The sequence below is a fragment of the Perca flavescens genome, chromosome 21 (genome assembly GCF_004354835.1).
Source record: "Perca flavescens isolate YP-PL-M2 chromosome 21, PFLA_1.0, whole genome shotgun sequence".
Taxonomy (NCBI): domain Eukaryota; kingdom Metazoa; phylum Chordata; class Actinopteri; order Perciformes; family Percidae; genus Perca; species Perca flavescens.
Window position 1 is genome coordinate 9607075 of NC_041351.1, and position 18050 is coordinate 9625124.

Below are 18050 nucleotides of genomic sequence, written 5' to 3' on the forward strand. Positions count from 1 at the left end.
CATTCCTTCCTGTGTTTTTTTTCTCTCCAGTAGACAAGAGCTCTGTCATTAAATGTCTGTTACTGAGCTAATTTATTATTCACTGAGAGATGTAAACCTCAAGGTGTAGTCACTTTAAATAAAAGTAAAATTAAAGCTATTAATTATTACCCTGGAGCCCTCCGAGGTGAGGTATTACTTTATTAAATAGATCTTAAAAATGCTGTCCATATTTGACTCATTGTTAAATATTAGAAAACGGCCCATTTTAATAGCTAGACAAGGTAGCGTGGCCGAGCGGTCTAAGGCGCTGGATTAAGGCTCCAGTCTCTTCGGGGGCGTGGGTTCGAATCCCACCGCTGCCATAATCTTTTCATACCTCTCTGCCAAATATACTTACCACATAATTAATGCAAATATACATACGGTAAATGAAGTTCTACTGGAATTGCTAAAAAAGCTGTTCAATATAATGTTAAAAGATGAGCTGGTCTCGCTGTGCATTATGGGCACGCGCTCCTCCCCACGTGTCAGTGTGGAGCAGAGTCAACATGGTAAGCTACCGACACCGACAGACTTCAGCAGACCGAGTTAGTTAGACACTACTCCTACATCTCTACGCACCACATTTCTGGACTGTTTAGACACGGATGAGGTAGCTACAGCGGTACCGTCAAGTGTGCAGGTGAGCGCTAAATCAAGTCTGGATGTTGTTTTATGAAAGAAAACAGGCGCTTCGTGACTTTACTGTGTGTTATTTTGACTTGCATGTTAGCACGCCAAGCTAGCTTGCTAATGCTAGGCTAAAATTGCCTGGCTAGGCTACTTATCACCGGCTACCTGCATGTTAGCTAGCTGGTTTCGTTGCTTAGCTATACGTTTGTGTAACGTTACAGGGAATTTAAAAGTTGCGCTTGTTGCTTTTTGTCATGCGTTCGTTTACATGTGTAACGTTATATTGTTCATGTCATAATTAAAATGTAACCCGCAGTGTAGTGCAGGCCTGTGATAAGTGGCTGAAGGGGTTGTTGCTAGCTTGCTAGTCAAGCTAAGTTAGCCTGTAATGTGACTTTTTTTTTCATACGAATAACGTTACTTGCCTGTAATACGTATTATAACAATCGGCTTTTTACGTGTTAGCTATATGTAACGATTGCTTCAGTGTTTGCATGAAGAGCAGTCATTCAACGTTGATTGCATTGCCTTGCATCATGTGAGACCTACCTGGTTGTGTCGGTGATCGCATCACTTGACAGACTGCATGATCATGGTCTGGCCGTGGGCTAACTTTTGGGGTGTTTAACTTTTGGGGTTAATTGAAAACAGACCCTCAACTACAGATCGCATGAAGGCTAGCAATCCTGAAATAAAATTGTAATGAATCTGGGTTTGACTTTGCGGAATCACATTGTTCTTGTTAATGCACACGCTACCTGTCATCTGTTGTCTTTATTACGACCTGTCAACAGTGATGTTTAGCTGTACAATGCGTTACTGTAACTCTGTGTTGCTTTGTTTCCAGGTTGGATCTCTGAGATCTGCTGCTCCTGTTTCATCTCCTCTCCTTGCTCAGTTCACATCAATATGGCGAGCGGGGATGATGATGACCCCATTATAGAGGAGGTATGTCTGTTGGCCGAAGTTAAAAAAAAAAAAGATAAGGTTGGAGATATTTTAACCCACAATGAATCCCAAAGACTTCCATTGTTGTCTAAAAACTCTTTAATGAGCCACATCATTTCACTGGGAGGCATGTGGCTTCATCATTACAAAAATGTAGTTTATTTGGAACTTTACCTTCTCACTAAATATATATTAATCCACGGTGAGAAATAGTCACCAACAAATGCACTATTTACTCCTGTTTGAGTAACGTATGTTAAAGACTACAGCACCCAGGAAACTATATATATATATATATATATATATATATATATATATACACACACACACACACACACACACACACACACACACACACACACACACACAATTTTTTTAAGTTTTACATCTTCAGGAACAGCAAATTAGCCTGCACTGTGGGGGGGATTTGTTTACAGTTACACAAATACAGAATAACATCAACCTTATACCTTAAATTTGTTTTTGTCTGTCAGTTCTGGCAGATATAATTTCCGTTAGGCTGCTGTATTGTTATATTTGTGTGCATGCACAGTCCTTAAATATATAATCAATTTAAGATCGTTATTAATGCAAGGCTCATTGATATCCATGTGATACAGGACATTTTGACACTGTTTAATATGTTGGCTGTGGATTATAGATAGTGTTGCACTAATCTGAATTATTTCTCAACTCTTAATCTCAATAAGATCAAGATCTCTTTTGAGGCATTACATTATATTACATTACATGCCTTTTCCATTTTGGGCGGTGGTGGCGTAAAGGTTAGAGACGCAAGCTTGTGACCGGGAGGTCATCAGTTCAATCCCCAGACCGACAGGAACTGGGTGGGGAAAGTGAAAGAGCCTCCCTCATTTGCCCTTGAGCATGGCCCTTAACCCCAACTGCTCCAGTGGAGAAGCTCAGTGGCCAGCAGATCAGACTGAGCTTCCAGGTATGAATGTGTAACTGTGTGAATGCGATCAGGGCGTTCCTGCAAAAGCTAGGCTGCCTCTCAGTGAACCTTCCCTGAATAAATAAAGGTTTAAAAAAAAAAAAGCTTTTATCCAAAGCGACTTACAATTGCTTTATATCAGAGGTTGCATGCCTCTGGAGCAACTAGGGGTTAAGTGTCTTGCTCCGGGACACATTCGTTAATGTATCGCAGTGGGAATCGAGCAATAAGACACAAAACAAAACACAAACAGTCACACAAGCACACACAAACGGCATTAGAAACAATTACACACATTTTAGTAAATGAGAAGATCTACCAGTTCTTCACAAGAGTTTTTATAGTCAGACAAAACCTTTAAACAATGTTTCTCTTTCTTTTAGATTGATGTGTATCTTGCCAAAAGCCTTGCAGATAAGCTATATCTTTTCCAGGTAACATTTTCCTTTGTTTTACTTAATGCTAATGAGTACAATTCTCTTTCTATAAGTTATCGCAACTCTTTTTTTATTTATTTTTCCCTCAGTGTGATTGATGTGTAAGGTTCAAAGCGTCAACTCACTAATCACCTTTTACTGTTTTTTTTTCTGGCACAGTACCCTGTCCGACCATCCACTATGACCTACGATGATGTCAACCACTTATCTGCGAAGATCAAACCCAAGCAGCAAAGGGTAAAAAAAGGCTTTTATTTTATCATCCATCAGCGTAGAAAATGTGTGTAATGTTTTTTTTGTACCACTCCATAATACAGGTGGAGTTGGAAATGGCAATCGACGCAATGAGTCCAAACTACTGTCGTAGCAAAGGAGAGCAGATAGCTCTGAATGTGGACGGCACGACGTACGACGAAACCAACACCTATTCAGCGTATGTCTCCTGTTAAACCTCAACGCTGCCAGTCACCTGTCTGTATGTTACTGTCCATTGGTCAGTGTGAGCTAGTTATGACTCACCACCAGTGTTTTAAAAGTAAAAGCTCTCAAGAGTGGTATCAATCTTTAACTCTTGGCAAGAAATCAAATAAGTGTATTTCCAAAACATGTTTGAACAATTTCATCAGGACTTTGGGAATGAAGTTAATTAGTTTAGTCAGTTAGGTCTCTGGCCTGAAAATTCTTCTCTTACTTTCTCCTGTAGGAAAATGATGGATAAACAGACCTTCTGCTCCATCCAGGCCACCACCAACACCTCCAGATATGCTGCTGCTGTGTTTCGCAAAGGTTTTGATCTGATCCTGTAGTCCACTTTAGCACCATGCTTGTGTTTATGTTTTGTCTAACCCCGTTAGCTGCTGCTTGTAAATACACAAAGGTCACTCGTATTTATCAGTGGTTTTTTTCTTCTTATCTGTGTTAAGTTACGTCGCACATTTTTACTGTCTAGGTTGAAGATCACCAAATGTGTCAGTATGATCGACTTAATGACACGCTAACACGAGTCCACAATCCACCACCAAAAGTAGCGTTGTTTTATTGTTTGTCAACAGGTGAGCTTCACGTCACACCTCTGACGGGAATCCTCCAGATGAGACCGAGCTTCTCGTACCTGGACAAGGCTGACACCAAAACCAGAGAGAGGGAGGCCGCCAATGAAGGTGTGTCTGTTTTTCAAAATTAAATAAATGAGAGATTAGTGTGGATAGAAAATATCCACACTATATATATATATATATATATATATATATATATATATATATATATATATATATATATATATATATATATATATATATATATATATATATATTTTTTTTTTTTTTTTTTTTTTTTTTTTTTTTGTTAAATAACAGAAGATCATGATATTTTAATTTTTACTGGTTTAATGAGCTTTTGTCGTTCACTAACACAATATCTAAGATAAATGTATTAATACGTGACATAATTTGGTATAAAACAATGACTAGTAACATTAGAATCTAAAAAATGCATAGCCTTTTTAAAGCTGCATTGATTAGTTGATTAATGGATTAGATGATTGAAAATGAATCTGCAACATTTTTGATCTAGATATTTTAAGCAAAAATGCCACAATTGTCTGCTTGTAGCTCAAACGTGATGATTTGTGGCTTTCCTTTGTTTTATATAATTCTAAACAGAAAAACCTGATGTTCAGACAACACAAGGCGATCCCCTCAAACGATGATATGAGAAAATGATTGGCAGATTAATTGATAATCTAAATAATCGTTAGTTGCAACCCTGAGCTCCTACAGCAGGGCTCACATTTTGCGTGTTTCTTTTTGAGAAAAAATAAAATGGGCTGTAATCTTTGTTCTAACTGGTCAATCAGGTTTGATGACTGTTAAATAACCAGAGTCTTTTGTCTGCAGGTGGAGATTCCTCCCAGGATGAGGCTGAGGAGGACGCCAAGGCCATTACGGTGAAGACTTGTGCACACACACAAACTCATGATCACGCTGACTTTATGTGTCAGTGTGAACCCCTAATTTCTAAAACCAAATTCTGCATTTGTTTCCACTCCAGGTGAGGTTTGCTCGTCCCGAGTCAGAGCAGGCTCGGCAGAGAAGGATCCAGTCGTATGAGTTCCTCCAGAAGAAGCAGGCGGAGGAACCCTGGGTTCACCTACACTACCACGGTGTCAAGGTAGGGGGAGCACTCATCATTGGGGTACCTTATTGTTCGTCTGGGGGCAAATGTGATAGAGCTTGTACTTTAGTGACATCACCAGTAGTGTGCTGTGTTGTATTGTAGCGGTCTCTCACTGCATTGTTGTCAGGAGTTTTTGTCACCATCATTTTTGTCTTTTGTCGTGTTATTTAAATTTAGGATGGGCGTTCAGAGCATGAAAGGCAGTACATGTTCTGCCAGTCAGTGGACGCCTCAGAGAACTCTGAACTGGTCAAAACTCCTAAGTGAGTATCAACAAATGGCATTTTAATACATCTCATGACTTTGACCGAGAGTCTAGATTATGTCTTGGTTGGAGTCTGAGATAATCTTTTGGCAAAGCCAGAGTTGTCTTCCCTGGTTGTCTGTAGTCATTCACTTTAAAATAACATGCTGACTTCAGATTGCTTTGTAGATTTATGTTGCATTGTAGATTTATGGTGCATCTATATGAGTATTTGTTTGGTCTTATTGCAAATATTACTTATGTGGATTTCCGTTAATGTCTGCTAGTCGTTGGTGAGAACTGATTTCCTGTGATGCCACTCTCTTAAGATGTTTAGCTTATATTGATTTATATCTTCTACCAGGACTCCAGGCGATTGGTTTCATTCTTCTAGAGCTCTTGTCCTCCTTATGTCGTTTCCTCTTTACATGCTCACTCTTATTTTTGCAGAGAGTACCTGGCAATGCTGATGCCCCCTCTTGCAGAGGAAAAAGTGTAAGTATTACTCACACTTCTAACAAAAGTTCTGAGATTTAAACCAGATATCAGACAATATCAGAGATGCTTCATTGACGTTTTCCCCGTCTCTGTTTTTCTGTACGTCAGTGTGAAGCCAGTTGGTCCCAGTAATGTGCTCTCCATGGCTCAACTCCGCACTCTGCCACTGGGAGAGCAAGTCAAGACCCTGATGAAGAATGGTAGGCCAACACGTCAAGACAAAGCTAATCACACACCTGTCAGATAGTAGGGCTGCAACATCTGGTTTTCTAGAAATTGATATTTTGTGACATACATGAATGGCAGATCAGTCGGTCCACATTTCCAATGCCGTTTTTCTCTGTACCAGATGGGGGCGACAAAGCATCTGTATTGATGCCAGATGTGTAGTTTACAACATTATCCTCCTTAGTATTAATGCATCCAAACAGAAGTGCAGGTTTCTGTTAGTTTCTTGGCTTGTGGTAATTGTCGCTGAGCGTTTTTTTTATTGTTTTATTTTATATATATATTTCCTATATCTCTTTTAGTCAAGGTGATGCCGTTTGCTAACCTGATGGGCCTGCTCGCCTCTGGCACAGACTCAACCGCAACGCTGCGATGCATCCAACAGGTGGCGCTGCTGGTCCAGGGCAACTGGGTTGTCAAGAGGTAAGAGAAAATGTCACCGTGTTGAAAATGAAGATTTTGATTATATCTTTCACAATAAACTCACAGACCTGGCAGCTAAGTGATGTGTCTGTATGTTCTCCTTTCTGCAGTGATGTTTTGTATCCTAAAAACACCTGCAGTCCTCACAGTGGTGTCCCTGCTGAAGTGCTCTGTCGTGGTCGGGACTTTGTGGTGAGCTGCTGTTGCTGCTTTTTTCCCCCTTTTTAATGAATACCCAAATTAAACCAATAAACGTGCAGTGCCTGATAATGCGTTTGTATGTGGTCGACATGGTTTCAAGTCACAGTGACTCAGTTGTTTCTGTTGTAGATGTGGAGGTTCACTCTGGAGCGCTCTGTGATGAGAAAGGAGATTGCATCCATCATCAAAGTAAGCATCCCAGGACCATACTCCCATAATGACTGACAATGACGTTGTTGTTCCTGCTTGGTAATTACAGCTCAAGAGAGCCCAACAGATTGCACGTCCATTTTGTGTAATCTTATTGAAAATGATTGAAAATTGCAAGCTAGCAGGGAAAAACTCTAATTGTTTGAGGCACTCAGCCTCAAAATAAAATATAGAGGCTGCTTTCATGGTAAATTAGGCTACATCCACACTACTACGTTTTTGTTTAAAACTCATATCTTTTGCTACATTTATGCCTCACGTCCACACCATTCCGGTGTTTTCAAACTCCTAAAATGGAGACATTTGGAAACACTGTTTCCTCCGTTTAGGTTTGAAAATTATGGGGTTGCGTTGTATGGACGAGCAGAAACGGAGACCTTTTAGAATTGACGACACAGGCAACCCCTTCAGTCATACCTTACAGTAAAGCGTGATTTATGGTTCTGCGGAGGCTCCACGCAGAGCTTTCGCCGTAGCCTACATGAGTGGCCTGAAGATTTTACTTGTGCTTTGGTGTGTGCGTCGATCTCTTTAAGAGAATTCCAGGGCTGGTATGTGTGTGTTAGAGTGAGTGAGAGATTGACAGTAATTAGCTTCGGAGCTAGTACCCACTCTAGAGGCATAGTAAGAGAAACACAGTGTCTCCCCTGTGCTTTCTGACCATGGTGGGAAATCTGCAGCAGGAAAAGTTAATCCTCTGCTTCATGTTGTTTATGGAGAAGGAGAACAAGGACATGAGTAGGGGGAAATGCAACGCTACCAAGCCACGGCCAAGTGACGTGCATCGCCACGACGTGTAGTTAAATGTTTCGAGAGGTGCACGTCAGGCTACAGCGTAGCATCCGTGTCTCCACATACCTACATACGTAGCCAAGGCGTAGATTTATCGCAGAAACGTAAGCCTCTTTCCGACCAAGTAGTTACAGGAACGTAGTTATAGGAATAGTCCACTTCTAAACAGTTCTACTAACTACTCTTCCCCCAAATCGTTTTTTTCCATTTGCATTCACACTGGCCAAGTGGCCATAGGAACTGACCTTTTGTTATTATAACACAGCCATCTAACCACCACTATGCGGAAAAGAGAAAAGACCCTGCCCTGAAGTAGGAGCTGAAAGAGTAACAGGAACTGCGGCCAGAGGAACTTAATAATCCCCAAATTGGTCCAGTCGGAACACGAGAAAAAAAGCTTAAAAGTTACGTTCTAGGTCGGAAAGTGGCTATAAATTACGCCTAACAGTTCCACGTCGTCGTCGGTCCAAGCAAATACATTTGTCTTTGTGCAAGTGCAACACAAACAAAACTCGTTCACCTGGAGATGCTCCGTGCCACCGCAGTCTTCCATGGTTGTTAAAATACTGAGAAGCTTCACCTGAGCATGAGTGTCTTTCAACGCTTCTTTTAACCTTGAGGCTACAGTTTATTCAGGTAAACGGAACTAACAACTTTCCTCTTGTCTTCTATCAGCTTCCTCCAGAGGATGTGAAGGAGTTCCTGGAGCATGTGGCAGTTCCTCGAGTCAACCGGGGCTGGGAGTTCCTGTTGCCTACTGACGGAGACTTCATTAAGAAACACCCAGATGTTGCCCACAGGCAACATATGCTGTGGCTTGGCATCCAGAGCAAGTAGGTTTTACACACACACACACACACACACACACACACACACACACACACACACACACACACACACACACACACACACACACACACACACACACACACACACACACACACACACACAGAAGCAGGAAGAATGTTTTTTAGCTGAAGAATCTGCACCATCTCACCAGGTTGTTCTTGTCAATCATAGAAGTGTTATTAAATGTTCTTAGATGGTTGTAGATTGGTTGTACCAATCTCTTGTCTTTCCTTTTTTAAGGTTGGAAAAGGTCTTTAATTTCTCGAAAGAAGACTTCATGCCAAAGAATTCCCCTCAGCCTGGTGTGTAGTTGTATTTTACGGCCACCTTTCAATTACAAATTAAAACATTCTGCAGAAATGATCTTGCATGAGCTGATGTCTGGGTGTTGTTTTCCAGAGCCTGTCCATGTCAGCGGGGAGCAGCGTCTGAAGATGGCTCAGGAGCGTGCTCAGGGAAACCAGTCGTCCCTACAGAAGGACCTGAACGCTAGACGGGCAGGAAGCAGCGTCCACGTCAAACAGGAACCCCTCAGTGACCGTGAAGACGAACCAATGGACACCTCCTCCTCCTCCTCCATACCCAACGGTTCTGTCAATGGTTACCCCAGTGCCACCTCACCTGCCTTAGATCACACTAACGGTAACGGAGGGAGCCCCGCCAACACAGCGTCCCTGGAGCTGCAGGACTTTGTGATAAAGACTTTCAAGAAGCATTTTGTACTGACGCTGAATGAGTTCAAGAGGCTGTTTAACCTCCACCTGGCCTCCATGCCAGTGGGACGGAGCGTCTTCCCCTCCATCTCAGACCACATGCTACAGGATGCCATACTGCTCTGCCAGTGCAAACAGATAATGGTGCCTGTGAGTATTCACACAGGATTTCTACTGTCTTTTGGATCTAAAACTCCAATTCATTTTCACTGGATGCTCCTATTATTCTTACTTCTCTAAATCTTTCTTTGTTGTATCATTTGGGTGCAATAGTATTGTCGCTGGCTGTGTACAGGCTTACAATAGTCTTGCAAAACACAAGTGTTTTGCAAGCGGCTGTTGCACTAATGTGAGCATGTTGCAAAATGTATCGGTAAGGATATATGAACCAAAAAATGAAGTTTGAAGGATTATCAGGCGTCAAAACATCGCACAATGGTTACTGTTGCTTTTAGGCAGGAATTTACAACTCTGAATGGCAGCAACAGTTTTTTTTTTTACATTTTGACACTTGCTCATTAAACTGCAGTTGGCGCTAGTGATTAGATGATTGAGGGATAAAAATAATCGGCAAACTATTTCTGTAAAATTTAAGCAATTGTTTTTTAAGGAAAAAAGACAAAATTTACATCCTCAAATACGAATATTTTCTGTTTTTATTAACGTTATATGATAGTAAACAGGAACATTTTGGGTTGTTGGTCAGATGAAACGACGGCATGAAAACATCATCAAGGGCTTAGGGAGATTTGGCATGAATAAAACAATTAATAGGAAAATAATTTGTGTATTGATTATTGGAAAATAAGTTCCAGCCCTAGCACAATGCTGCACAGTAAACTCTACAATGTCTTTCTATCACAATTAGAGTTGAAATGAGAAGTTGATTAATCAATATGCTGATCAACAGAAAATTAATTGGCAGCTATTAATTGATATATCATTTCAGTCTTCTTTTTTCTTTTTTAAAGCAAAAATTACAAAAACTTGATGGCTTTACAATAGGGCTGGGCGATATGGAGAAAATCAGATATCGCGATATTCTTGAACAAATACCTCTATTGATATGGCAGCGATATTCTAGGGTTAACAATTAGTGCTTTAACAAAATATCTTCACACTTAGATTTTAGATAAATAATCATCAGTAATGTAGATATAATGACTAAGTGGGGAAAAGGCAAATAATAGAAGAGCTAGAAAAGTCTGGTAAGTTCAGAAAAGTACATCACTTTACTGTCATGCAGCCTTTAAAACCAGTAAAAGACAACACTTATGTCATGACAATATCCAAAATCTGAGACGATATCTAGTCTCGTATCACGTTATCGATATAATATTGATATATTGCCCAGCCCTACTTTACAGTGTGATGATTTAATGCTTTCCCCCCTTCATATATAAAAGCAAGTTGAATATCTTTGGTTTTTTTTAAGTGTTGGGTGCACAAAACGAGCCGTTAAAAGACGTCACTTTGGGCTCTGAGAAATTATAATAAGCATTTTTACTATTTTCTGACATTTCATAGACGTAAGGCAAATCAATAATGAGCAAGAATAAGAAAGCTGTTTTTTTTTTTTTTTTTTTTTTTTAGCCACTGCAAGATAATTTGATATAATTCTTTTTATGACTGGTTTAGCTGTGAGTTTTCAAACATTAGTAGTTATTAGCAGTTTTATTAGATTTCTGCTAAAATCAACTCTGATCAAAGGCCTGCACTTCAGGAACAAGCACAACTGAGTGGTCCTCTGTTTCACCTGCACATCAGGTTTAGAAATGCTGAGATGACTCCCCCCTTTTGTCTTGGGTTAAGAGCTGCTGCTACTCTGGTTCCTGTCTAGTTAGAACTGCCTGTGGCAGCTGAATAAAGGGGGTTCTCATCTTGAATGCAGCTATCAGTTTTCTCACATAGAATAACGACATTAACGGTCATTTTGCCATTGAGTGCTTTGTTGCTTGTAAAGCAGTACATGCACTGAAGCGACGCAAACCTGCTTCTCAAGTTCCCATTAAGTTCCAGGGGCCACCTGATACCTCAGTGTGTTTGCAGTGTAGTGATCTGTCCTCTGAGTTTGGACTAAGTCTTGATGTATAGATGGGTGTAATCGGTTGTCACTGTTTTTGTAGCTGTGTTTTTCTTGATGTAGTGTTTGCTCGTAGGGCGGGGCCACATCCTTTGTTTCATTAAGCAGCCAGGCCTCCTGCCAGGACCAGCCCTGTCCTGGCTTAGCTTTTATCCAATCTGTATCGTTGACATTAGAGGATTTTAACTGTCGTAGAGGAGAATATGGCTGGACGCCATCTTTGTTATGCAATGCATATTAGCCTCAAAGCGAAGCTCATTACTGCTCAGCAAGGGACTAAGCCAGTTTGTTTTGAAACGCAGGCAGATCTGGAATCAGGCGAGTCGCCTTCCACACCCCTGTGAAAATGATTGTTCCAAAGTCTGAATGTTCATAGATCAGTTTTGAGTCAGTAAATTGTGTCTGGATTGTAATCCTCCTTACTGTTGGTCCTTCTGGTCACAGCAGTGCTCGGCCTCTTTTTGTTTTTGGCTTGGCATTTTGTCAACAGACCAAATTAAAAGACAAATGAAGTGTCTGAAAGAAAAGAAAAGCCATGCTGTATAAAATTGCTCTTGAGTCAAGGTTTTGATGAAAGTACAGTGCCCGTTTGGAGCGCGTGCCTGTTCGGAACAGGCCGATTGCTTAGTTCCCAGTATTTTTTCCCACCACAATTTTGTCTGTCTTAACCGTCACACATCCAGTTAGTGATGTGGACTGGGTCACCCTTCAGCGTCTTTATGGGACACACCCGACATAGCAGCAGCTCGACCGCACAGCTGTACGATAGATGGATAGATGGATGGATGGATGGATGGATGGATAAAAATTTGAGCCAATCCAAACGCAATCTTCTAGTTTCTGACTGCTGCTGAGAACCTTTACTGACGTGTGTTTTGCTCCATTGTGCATGTTGAGAGAGGAAGGAGCATGGCTTAGCTTTAGCAGGTTCAGGGATTTGAACTTGTAACCTCCTGGTTAAATGCTTTTCTCACATGGCTGTTTCCCTCTAACTTTAGTTTCCTGCTCAGACCACAGCAGCCCCTGATGAACAGAAGGTGTTTGGTTTGTGGGAGACTGGAGAGGAATTCGACAAGGTAAACACTTTTTGGAACAAGTTAACAGCAGTTTTACAGCATCCTTCTTGTCACTCGTCTCTGCGTGTCGACTTTTGCAGCTGAAACGAGCCCCAAACCGTCGAAAAGTCGAAGCCTTCAGTGAGCACTGAATTTCACATGAATTTTAGAAACCACATGCAGTATATTTCAACGTGTGCCATGCTCTACTAGTTGCATTACTGCAAGTCAACATCAAAGAGAAAAGTAGGGCACGGTTCTATTTGTCAGCCACCATGTGTTTCTTTCTTCTTTTACTTCATCAGGAAATGGTAGGAAATGGCGGTTGAAGCTTTGTGGTAATAAATGCATTTTAGCTGCAAATGTCTGCACTAGACTTCCTCTGTTAAAAGATGACTTCAGACAAAACATGGTACTGTTTGGTCGTCCCTTTGTGTTGCTTGTTTCCTGTAAGGATTAGTACCACATTTTAGGAAATAGGTCTATTTGTTTTCTTGCAGGGAGTTAGATGAGAAGATTGATACCTCTCTTATACCTGTACGCCAAGTATGAAGCTTGAGTTTGTAGACAGCTTTAGGGATGCACCGAATCCAGATTTTTGGGCTTTGGCCAAATACTGAATCCACTGGTTAAGATTCTGCCGAATACCTCATCCTACTCCCATCCTCAGTCCATTAACACAGTAAACGCATTAATGAAGTAAACAACGTCCACAGCCTAGGGCTGGGCGATATGGACCAAAAGTCATATCCCGATATATTTTGGCTGAATATCGATATACGATATATATCCCGATATTTTTTTCCGCAAAGTGAGAGCAAATGTTCAGTCAAAGCCAAAATCAAATGACATGTCACAAGTAGTTTCATAGAAACAGTTGCAAAATCAAATAAATAATAAACCGGTTTCGTCACCTGGTTCATGATTAAATGCTCAGCTGTTCAAATAACAATAAAATGTAAACCTAAATACTGTATAACAGGAGTACCTTTTTTGAAATCAAAGCTCCATATTTGTGATTCGTTCCAAAGGTCAATTAAGCTTTTGATATTAATATAATCTACTTTGTTCAAAATGTAATGCCTCATGCCTGTAAGCCTAGGTTTATAGTCCCATTCTTCCACTTGATACTGCTTCCACTTAAGTAAACTAAAAGATGAACTATCGACTACAAAACAAAGAAACTAATTAATGTGTTAATACAAAGAATATTTATTATGATCGGTTCACAGATCTGAGTCCAAACGGAAACTTCACCCTTCTGAACTAAGAGTTTCTGCTTCAAGGTGAAGTTTAAAACAGACTGAAATGTCCAGGCTCATTCCTCCACTATTTATTTCTGTATGTATTTATGCGTTACGTGTAATTTTAACGGGCACTGAGCTCCAGATCCTGCAGCCGCAGACGGTCTCTGCTGCCCGCTGTAGCTTCTCTCCGTCCGCCTGCCGCCCGGCAAACTTAGTGGAACTTTCCGCCCGATATCGACATACAGGTCGTCCTGGACTACGTGTAAGATCCTACCGATCACCACTCTGTCTTTGGCTGGTCCGATCTGGATCAGCGGGGACCCAGCGCAGCAGCGAGGCAAAGCTGTGTTTTTCCCGGGAAGAGACGCTGCGGCCGCCACGGAGCTCTCCGCCTCCCGCTGCCGCCGGAGCTCAGATTGCTGGTCGGGCGGCATACATAATCATAAAACACATTGTCACCTGTTAAATGTTATTCATTGCTGTTTGTTCTTTTCATTTCCTCTATCGAACATAATTAAGCAGTACAAAAGTCCGGCATCTTTAGCGTTGATCTGAATGCTTCGGACCCCTGTTCCAAGATGGCGGCGGTTTTGACGTATGTTTAGAACCTCAAGGCGACATCTGTGTATATATCTATGGGAGCAAGGATCACATTTGAACTATATCGATATATGCGATATGGTCTAATTCCATATTTCATTTAAAAATATATCGATATATTTTTTATATCGATATATCGCCCAGCCCTACCACAGCCTCTAAAATGGTTAAATGTAACAACTTAATGTTGAATTCACATCACTGTCGGTAGTTGAGTGACAATTTTGTTAGGCAAATTTTCGCTAACCAGTGTATGATGAAGGCATGTTGGGTGGGTGAAATTAGAAAGCTAACGAGCAGCAGCCGGCCGTTCGGTCGCTCCGCTCCCGCTGTAGGAAGACTGATTTACCGAGAGAACAGCTGACAGCCCGGGAGAGGAACTGTCTGGTTAACACCAGTTTTTAGCTGAGACTGTCCTTCCTTTGCCGTACCTGAAGTTGCTGTCTGGAGATTCCTTCATCCACAACTCGTATTCTTTTGGATGTTTCATACGCAAATGTCTTAACAGCGGCGATGTTGTGTATTGTCTAGGGTCCTCGCCACCACGAGACTAATCAGCATTGCAAATTGAACATGTAGCTGGACTTGAATGGCCTTCTGACTGAAAGTACTGCCAAACAACACTTTTTCTGCTCACAAGTTCTATTTTCACTTTCTCACAGCCTACTGCATTGAACGCTCCACCTACGTGAACACCTTCCCGTAATCAACGGCGGCGTCATTACCTCGACCAGCGTAGCGCAAGCGTAGGGTTCGGTTCGGTGGAAAAATATTCTACCCCGTCAAAAAGCCTAATATTCGGCCGAAGCCGAATCCTGGATTCCATGCATCCCTATTCATCTTAAAGACTGGAGACCACCACCACCTCTAAAGCTCGCTAGTTTACAACTTGTTTGTTTAATCTGTACAAAAACGAGGAGTGAAAAAAATTTAAATAAAAAGGTTATGGACTGTGGGTAGTGCCAGGCTATCTCTAACCCTAACCCTGCTGGCTGAGATGTATCCATCTTCTTACCTAACTCTTGGCAGGAAAGCAAATAAGTGTATTTCCCAAACGGGCGTACTATTCCTTTTAAATTAATTGTTTTTCCTCCTGCAGCAACGTCGGCTGCTATATGACCTCTTCACCAAGAACTACAAGGTCAGGAGGAACGCGATACAAACCAGACTGGCCCAGGAGTTTGGAGACGCCCCTAAGGCGGACGTCGACCGGCTGCTCCATGTGAGATGAGACTGAACATGCACCTTTTTTTATTTTTTTTAAGAAGGTTTGTTTTTTATTTTTAACACTGCTCTAACCTGTCATCTGTTGGTTCCAGGAGTGCTGCATTAGCCACGCAGGGATGTGGTACCTCAAGGGAACAATACCGTCCTGACCTTGAGAGCCTGCTCCCCTGCGGTCACCGTCAGCCAATCAAATCCTCTCCCGGGTGTCCAGTGGGAGGGCAGCCAGAGAGATGAGAGCCAATCACAATCACAGCTCGCCAAGCTCTAAGAGTGGGCGATTGGAGGACAATAGATGTCAGCCGTCGGCTCAGAACAAGAAGCTTTTCTCGTTTTCAACCGAAGCATTTCTGGCATAGACAGGAGCACTCTGATGCAGCGCGGAGGATAGAAACTCCTCACATACCCACACTGAGAGCTGGAGTGTCTGAGGAGGAGTATATCAATATAAAAGAATGAAGAAACAGCGAAATATATACGGTTTTTGGACCTCATGTTTGGTTATTTTTGAATTAAACTTTTACCAGATCAGGATGGTGTTTACTATTGAAAGCAAACGTGGCTCAAAGTGCTTTCATTTTTACTCCTGATTTGTACATTTTGCCAGGGAAAACAATTGACTTTATCCTACCATCAACAAAGCAAACCTAGTTTAGAAAATCTGATTTGTTTGTCATCCATTAATTTAACACATTTTCTCTTTACCTGACTTAAAAAATATCAACTGAGTCGAGTATTTATTCCACCTTCAGTAAACGGATGAAAGGGCTGAGCTTTAAGGTCAGATGATACAGTTGCTTAATTAAAACGTGTTGCGACACTTGAAGAAACGTTGCCAAATTCATGAGTCAGCAAACCTGAAACAAAAAGAAGAAGAAAAAAATTTAAAAAGTCCCTGAGGTCATTTTGCTCATGTACAACTGAAATCACTTCATATTTTTGGCAATCATAGACCTGGAAACTGCTACATCTAATGTGGCTTTTCCCACATTTGGAAAGTTTACTAAAATATAAAGTTTGAGGAAAAAGTGGATTAAATGGCTGATGTTGAGGTATTATTCTTTTTTTTTTTTTTTTGGTTGAATGTACAGTTTCAAATAGTTTTTCTTTCATGAGAGACAGATTTTGATGATAGCCAATAAAGATGCAATTTCGAATAAGATTATTGTTGTCATATTTTGATCAAAAATCTGTTAGGACTTTAATCCATTTGTACAAACAAAGTGGAACGGATGTGTTGATGGACCGGATTGTCGGTCTGGTATAAACGCTGGACTACCATCTATGGGAGTGATGGGGGAGTTGTTGCTATGGATACGCTGGTGTATCACCATGTGCTGCTATCTTGAGCCTCCATATAAAAAGTGCCTCACAAGACAAAGTCCCTCCCATTCATACACACAACAGGAACATTAATGCTTTGATCCTCATTGAAATACTTCTAAACCTTCAAGAGTGGAAATGTAGTAGTACATCGTCAATGGCTGCTGTATTTCTTTTTCATTGGCTTGTTACAGTGCTCAATAAACATTGTCACCTGTCTGATTTTTCTTCTTTTGTTATTATAGTCGCCAGTTGGAGTTGGGTATGGGACCCTCCAAATGTCAGATCCTGGATAAGTAAGGTTATTCATTTATTTTTGAAGACATAATAAAGTGTAAAATTCATGTTTGGTGAAAACTGTTCCTTATGCTTAAAGAAATATGGTCTCATGATGTTTGATTCAAACCAAAACGTGTTGAAGTTCAATTTTCCTCTCCGTACTTATTACTAACGTTTTTTTAGTTTAGTTTTCATTGTTTCACAGGACATAAACAAATTACATTGAAGAAATACAAAAATACATGAGGGTGTGCTAGAAACCTGTAACGTCTTATAAAAAAAAAAAAAAAAAACCAAAGTACATACACAAATGTAGACGTACAAAATCAGAAATACATTTTAAGTGTTGGTGTGCAATTGCCATGTTCACAGTAAAAACACTTCACTAAGAGTTGGATTTCTGCTTATTTTGAAAAGGCTGGTAACATTTACATAACCTCACGTTTGTTTTTTTATTTTTTATATGCTATAATTTTGTATAATTTTTAAGATAATTTTTTGGGCATTTTAGGCCTTTATTTGGATAGGACAGCTTAGACTTGAAAGAGAGAGAAGGGGAATGACATGCAGCAAAGGGCCGCAGGTTGGAGTCGAACCCGCGGCTGCTGCGTCAAGGAGTAAACCTCTATATATGGGCACCTGCTCCACCAGGTGAGCTAACCAGGCGCCCACATCTCTAATTTGAACTGTTAATGATTCTTTTTTGTTGCCGTAGTTTTCTATTCAGGCTGACGTGTTGAGTTTGTTTAAAGTGCAATAGTGTGTCTGGATGGCTGACATCAAAGCAGTTTTATTACATCAGATTATAAACTGTATCATATCATTCTAGAAGTGGTTTATGATGTCCAAGTGGCATAGTCTATAAATGACGTTTAATAAAATTTTCCAACAGACTGACTCGGCAAAAAAAAA

At 40.8% G+C, this 18050-nt stretch overlaps 1 protein-coding gene and 1 non-coding gene across 3 annotated transcripts; both read left to right on the forward strand.

Moving 5' to 3' along the window:
* The first annotated feature begins 262 nt into the window (after positions 1-262).
* trnal-aag (transfer RNA leucine (anticodon AAG)) lies at positions 263-344 on the forward strand. Its single transcript has one exon. It is a non-coding gene; the product is annotated as a tRNA-Leu (tRNA).
* A 149-nt stretch (positions 345-493) lies between these two features.
* Positions 494-17081, forward strand: polr3e (polymerase (RNA) III (DNA directed) polypeptide E). Of its 2 annotated transcripts, none has more exons than XM_028568550.1 (21): positions 494-664; positions 1502-1602; positions 2941-2991; positions 3154-3231; positions 3312-3427; positions 3698-3780; positions 4047-4154; positions 4890-4939; positions 5044-5163; positions 5347-5432; positions 5864-5908; positions 6020-6111; positions 6442-6562; positions 6673-6754; positions 6893-6952; positions 8441-8598; positions 8855-8916; positions 9014-9477; positions 12409-12486; positions 15412-15534; positions 15632-17081. In XM_028568550.1, the coding sequence occupies exons 2-21, from the start codon at positions 1564-1566 to the stop codon at positions 15686-15688; spliced, it is 2073 nt and encodes a 690-aa protein (XP_028424351.1). In that variant the 5' UTR covers positions 494-664; positions 1502-1563; the 3' UTR covers positions 15689-17081. The 2 variants fall into 2 exon arrangements, with proteins under 2 accessions (XP_028424351.1, XP_028424352.1); XM_028568551.1 differs by having other exon boundaries at positions 498-533.
* Positions 17082-18050: the final 969 nt, after the last annotated feature.